Source organism: Mugil cephalus, chromosome 4, assembly GCF_022458985.1.
Source record: "Mugil cephalus isolate CIBA_MC_2020 chromosome 4, CIBA_Mcephalus_1.1, whole genome shotgun sequence".
Classification (NCBI taxonomy): domain Eukaryota; kingdom Metazoa; phylum Chordata; class Actinopteri; order Mugiliformes; family Mugilidae; genus Mugil; species Mugil cephalus.
Window position 1 is genome coordinate 11475848 of NC_061773.1, and position 6026 is coordinate 11481873.

The 6026-nt window shown below is 44.2% G+C and overlaps 1 protein-coding gene across 3 annotated transcripts in view; it reads left to right on the forward strand.

Annotated features, from left to right (window-relative positions):
• slc12a5a (solute carrier family 12 member 5a) overlaps positions 1-6026 on the forward strand; it is a 137774-nt gene that overhangs the window by 125448 nt on the left and 6300 nt on the right. For 2 of the 3 annotated variants that reach the window (XM_047582607.1, XM_047582609.1), the window contains exons 18-25: positions 85-280; positions 774-943; positions 1168-1299; positions 2027-2134; positions 2590-2715; positions 3447-3679; positions 3889-3903; positions 4131-4264. In XM_047582607.1, the coding sequence (XP_047438563.1) occupies positions 85-280; positions 774-943; positions 1168-1299; positions 2027-2134; positions 2590-2715; positions 3447-3679; positions 3889-3903; positions 4131-4264 (1114 nt within the window). The remainder of the gene's footprint in view (positions 1-84; positions 281-773; positions 944-1167; positions 1300-2026; positions 2135-2589; positions 2716-3446; positions 3680-3888; positions 3904-4130; positions 4265-6026) is intronic. The other variant, XM_047582608.1, reaches the window with a different exon arrangement.

The window sequence follows — 6026 nt, forward strand, 5'->3', positions numbered from 1 at the left end:
TTTTATAAACTGCTGCTGGTTTGACAGCGATCAAGCTCCTTTGCACCTCAGTGACAGTGATTTTTCTCCGTCCTACCTTCCTAGGCACTGCGTAAACTGATGGAGACCGAGAAGGTGAAGGGCTTCTGTCAGGTGACCGTGTCCTCAAACCTGCGTGACGCTACATCCCATCTGCTCCAGGCCAGTGGTCTGGGCGGCCTGAAACACAACGCTGTGCTGGTCTCCTGGCCACGCAACTGGAAGCAAGGGGATGAGCACCAGACCTGGAGGAACTTTGTCGGTGGGTTGCTGGGAAGGAAAAGTAACTGAAAATCACGTCCCACATGGCTGACACAACAAACGTGTTCTCTCCGCTTAAAAGCTGCCTCTGGCAAATATTCAGGCGGACAAATGGCACGGCGCTCAAAGACTCTTTGCTACAACCAAAAACTGCTGGTTTCAAGCTCTATTTGTGTCCAGCTGGTGCATCTCAGCATGCCAAAATCCCTGTCAGCTCCAGCGTTTGAGTAGCTTATCCTGCCTCTTTGTGGATGGAGGGAAGTCTGTGTTATAGTAAACACAATTAAAACCATGGAGGAAGCAGACCAGAATTGAATGAGAAGAGTCATTCACCTGTGATACAAACAGTGCTCAACGGAAACAAACTTATAAAACCCTCAGAAACACACCTCCAACATAAACACTCAAAGTTCGTTAAAACGGAGCTATAATAAAACCTTTGTTAAATGTGGAACAGCTAACTCCTCTTCTCCATGTATCTGTTGGAACCACAGAGTTGGTGAGAGAAACCACAGCAGCTCACCTGGCTATGCTTGTCCCGAAGAACATCGCAGCGTTCCCGTCCAATGGCGAGCGCTTCACAGAGGGTCACATTGACGTGTGGTGGATCGTCCACGATGGAGGCATGCTGATGCTGCTGCCCTTCCTTCTCCGCCAGCACAAGGTACCGTCAAATAGTTACTACTACGCACAAAAGAGGGTTGGAACAGATGTGCACTACTGGAAGACTGCAATCTGGTAAAACCCTGCTGTCAGATCTAGATTCCTCCTCTTCAAAAGACAGATTTCCCCCCGTCAGTGGCATCATATGAAATCAAACTGACTCACAATAAAAAATCTACATACAGTATTGAGAGAGCAGTCAGAAGTTACATTTGTGCCCTTTAGGTTTGGAGGAAGTGCAAGATGCGCATCTTCACCGTGGCCCAGATGGACGACAACAGCATCCAGATGAAGAAGGACCTGACCACATTCCTGTATCACCTCCGTATTGACGCAATGGTTGAAGTTGTAGAAATGGTGAGTTTTCTCAAGGCAGAACTCGCTCTTTTAAATATCTACTGTCACATTTGTATAAGAAAAACTAAACGACAAATACCTCATGAAAGTCCATTCATAATCACATTAACGTCAGCGTCACTCACAGATGGATACATAATCAGAAAGCACAGCGACGCCTCGGGCTTGGCTATTTGCTCCAGTGAGCACGACAACTTCTACAGCATTGTTTACAGGCAGGAAAGCAATTAGGATGCATGACTGCTGTCATCACTGCACTTCTGCAGCCCACTGAATGATGTGAGTGGCGGAATGAAATACAGATTGTTAATGCATCAGTGTGTTGCTTTCAGAATAAGTGTCTCTGCTATCTCTGCGTTCACGTCAGCTGCTCAAAGTGAGTGTTCAGGTGTACAGAGGTTGAAAACTGTGTGAGGATCTAATTAATTCTTCACCAAATTACTCACAGTTTTCCTGTGTATAACTAACTAACCTGAATATTTTCAAGGAAAGCCTGTCTGAAAGTCTCGGCAAAGTCGTTTGCGTCGACCGAACCTCAGCCTTTACCCTCACCAGATGAAACTTGTCCTTGTTAGGAGAAAAGATGCACCTGGTGACTGCATGTGTTTCTCGGTGTCAACAGAGGAAGCGGCAGCATTACGAGGGAGGAATTTGTCCATAAACATGCTGCGAAATGCAAAAACAAATAAAAAGCTCTTAAAATAACCTTTCGATCTCCTCTTCATAGCATGACAGTGACATCTCCGCCTACACTTACGAGAAGACTCTGGTGATGGAACAACGATCGCAGATGCTTAAACAGATCAACCTGACCAAGACTGAGCGTGAGAGAGAGGTAAGGACGGTTTTTAAAGTTTTGTTTTGCTTCGAAGGACACTCGAAGATGCACTCATTAACATGACATGACTTGACAGGCCAACTTGGCGTGTCTTGGCTTGATTTGACTTGGCATGACACATAAGCGCCTCCGGACAAAAGCATATCTACCGTTAAATTAGAGCAGTAGGGCACAATATCTATCCTCTCTATCAGCGCTCACCACGTACACAGTTTCCTTGTGCTGCTTTGTTTTTGTGTTTGACAGCGTGGTGACGTTTTGACGGACAATAAAACATATTGATCTCTTTGTTACTATTAGAGCCTCGATCAAGTTCATGGTTAAACATATGCACCGCTTGAATCCACAGGTCAATAAATTTAATCACTGTTTGTGAGTCATAGCAGTGATTTATGGTAAATACATCGAAATATAAATCAAGCAAATCTTTCCTCTCATCTGTGTAACAACAGATCCAGAGCATCACCGATTCATCCCGTGGCTCTATCCGCCGCAAGAACCCGGCCGCCGTGACCACCCAGCTGAGTGTATCCGAGGACCCGCCCGTAGCCAGCAAGGAGGAGAAGCCCGAAGAAGAGGTGGGACCAAGTTTTACACTAGAGCACATCCGGGTCTCCTTGTGGGGCGTAAGGTTAACCTGTAAAGTCATAGCAAGAAGAAAATGCAATGAAATGAAAACAACAACATGAAGTGGATAACACCACAATACAAACTAAAGGAAAACTAAAACAAGTAAATAATTCACAAAAAAACTGCACTCACTTGCCACAACATGAGGTACCCAAGTGAAAGCAACTGCATTCAGATAAAACATGACTGTTATAATGATCGGTTTATGTTGAAACAAGATAGGAAATGTGCTAACTCAACTGTGTGAAGGACGATGTATCTATTTTTTTAATGCACATGTAGATTGAGTCAAGCTAGCTACACATGCTAAGCTAATCAAAGCAGCTGCTAATGGTGTCATATTTACCACTGAGATATGTGATTGAAAGAATATTATTAGATCAGGGGGAACCAGCAGGAATCGTCTCTGTGTTTTTTGTGATTTTCTGTTTTTAAGCTATAACAGGATTCTCAGTTTAAGGTAAAGCCCATTATAATATTGAACTGCTGTTACTGACGAGGTAATGTAGACATAAGGCTCCTTAATCACACTTGTTTCACACTTGCTTCCTCCCCCTCTCTCAAACACTGTGGCTCTCTGTGACTTTACCTGCATTCCTACATTTCCACCTCAACTGTGACTCTTTCATGTAATGTACATGTAAATCCACATCCGTCCTCTTTTCCTCTCGTCTCATAGTCAAAGTCGGCCTCTCCCCCTGTGTCCCCCCCTGCTCAGGTTCAGCTCATCCATGACAACACCACTCCGGCCAGCCCTGAAACCCCGGCCACCCCGCTGACCCCCGCCGAGGGGGCTCAGAGCCCCGGGGAGCAGGTCCAGATGACCTGGACTGAGAAGTGTGATGGCGAGCCAGCCAAGCCGCCGGGAGCAGCCACACCAGAGGGCATCAAAGACATCTTCAACATGAAGCCGTGAGTGCTTTGCGATGCTCGTTGAACCTTTAGCTGTTGTAAAGGTGAACTACCTTCTTGTTTCTGACTAAAAAGCACCACACACCTCAACAATATACCACCAAAGAAGTGACAAGAAAGCACAAGATATTTGGCGTGTTTGAAGAAGGAGAAAATAGGTTTACTGTTACTCCTGATAATGATGTGTTTCTCTTCTTGCCATGCTGCAGTGAGTGGGAGAACCTGTAAGTACCACAGTCCATACAAACCTCATTCAGTCCATTGACGTCTTAAACCAATTAACCACATGAGCAGATGAGGATCACTGAAACGTGCGTGAATGAGCATCTGTCATCTCTGTCATCAACTCCTGGCATCACAAAAGGCTCTGACACCTGCTTCTAAACACACCTAGGGCCTTATTAATGTCACTCAGTGTGACCGCTTTGTCTTTTACTCTGTCTTCATTCAGGAACCAGTCCAACGTGCGGCGTATGCACACAGCACTCAGGCTGAATGAAGTAATCATGAAAAAGTCCTCGGAGGCCAAGCTAGTCCTCCTCAACATGCCGGGACCGCCCAAGAACCGGACAGGTGACGAGAACTGTATCCTTGACAAGGACGGAAGCGTCAGTCTCTAATATGTTAGTGACCGTTCTGCCCTCCATTCAGAACACAATTAACTATGACACTGTGCGCTCTGATCGTGACACTGTTTGTGTCTCTGGTATTATCTTGAAAATCTCATGATGGTGCAACTGCGGTTCTTCTGATTCAAAGATTTACCAAAGACACTGGAGGTCTAAAGGGTAGCTGTATCAGTCTGTATTAGTGAGTTTTTAGTTTCTTTCTAAATTGATCCTTTAGAGAATAGAAAGGTTTATACAAAGGTTTATATCAAATTGTACACTGGTTTCAAATTCAATCTGCATTTAATTGCAACGCCACAGATTTATACTGACCTACAAACATCAATGTAAAGTGACATTCAGGTGGTGTGGAAAGTAAAACGCTTTACCAATACAATTAAATTTGGTTTAGGCCTCCGGACTCTTTCTTACTCCAGCAATAAATCGTGATTTTGTGTTTCAGCAGTAAATGGTAAATTAATTGGCTCGGCTTTGTTTCGGGAATAGCTCTGTGATTTGTTATCTGTAAAAATGTCCACAGAGACAAAAACTAATTAGGATTTGTAAGCAGACAGTAAGTGCGTATATTCTCAGTCATTTGGGTCATGATAATCCAGAGTGCTAGAGAAGAAGGCAACTGGACTTCTTTATGAGTGACAGTCGAGTGAAATGTGCGTCTGAAATGTTTTATGTGCTGACACAGCATTAGGAGGAATTGAAAGTATCTCCAGTCACTTCTTCTAGTTCCTGTCATTTATTGACAGTTAATTTAGACCCGTTAAAGGGTTTGCTTTAATTATCATTGTGACATGTGATCTTGATTTCCATCTTATTGTGGTAAATAGACAAGACGATGTGTGGAAAAGCTCACAACTGTGTAATAAGATCCCAAAATCTCACACTGAATGTCATGGCACCAAACCATGGCGTCCAGGAAACTCTCGGCAGACCTCTGTGATAAAATAGAGGTGAGGCTGCGGGACAGGCCGAGGGCAAGGTTTTAAAAGCGTTTCTTGAGCTTTGAGTGTTCCCAGAAGCCCTCGATAATTGGGACATGGAGCTGACCAAGAACCCAGCAGTCACTGTAACACGGCAGAGATGGAAGCACTCACTGGAAGAGCAGCTCCTCATCAGTCAGGCCTTCATGGTGGAGCAGATACTGAAGACGATGCAGACAGATAAAGAGTCTAGACACTGGCGGTGGTGGAGAAGAAGAAGAAGTTGGCAGGAAGAAGGCGGGCAAATAGTTAATTGGATAGAAGTAGTGACCTAGTAATTGTGAATGGACTGATTTTAAAAGTGTGGGAGAATGAAAGAAATTAAGGGACAGTCCAGGTGGTGAGGGGACAGATCTTCCTAAAAAATAATTATCAAAATCAAAATCAAAAAAAAAAAAAATTTAACTCCATGGGTGGAACTTGAAGCACTATGTCTAGCTGGATACTACTACGAGACATGGTGGTGGCAGCATCATGCTATACGGGTGGATGCCACTAAATACAGAAAGGTCCTTGAAGTAGTCTCAGAGTGAGGTGACCTGAGATCCACCCATCAGCAGGACATCAGTAGGTTTGTTTTGCAGTGTGTGCCTTTTAAATGGGAATATTTCAGCTTTTGATTCTCAGTATTTGCTAATATTTTTAAAATCATCCACCTACTTCCTCCTTATGGGTTGTTATTGCGTGTGTGAACTTTCTGAACTGCTCGCGCTGCACTCTCTTCCTCCAGTTTCTTTAACC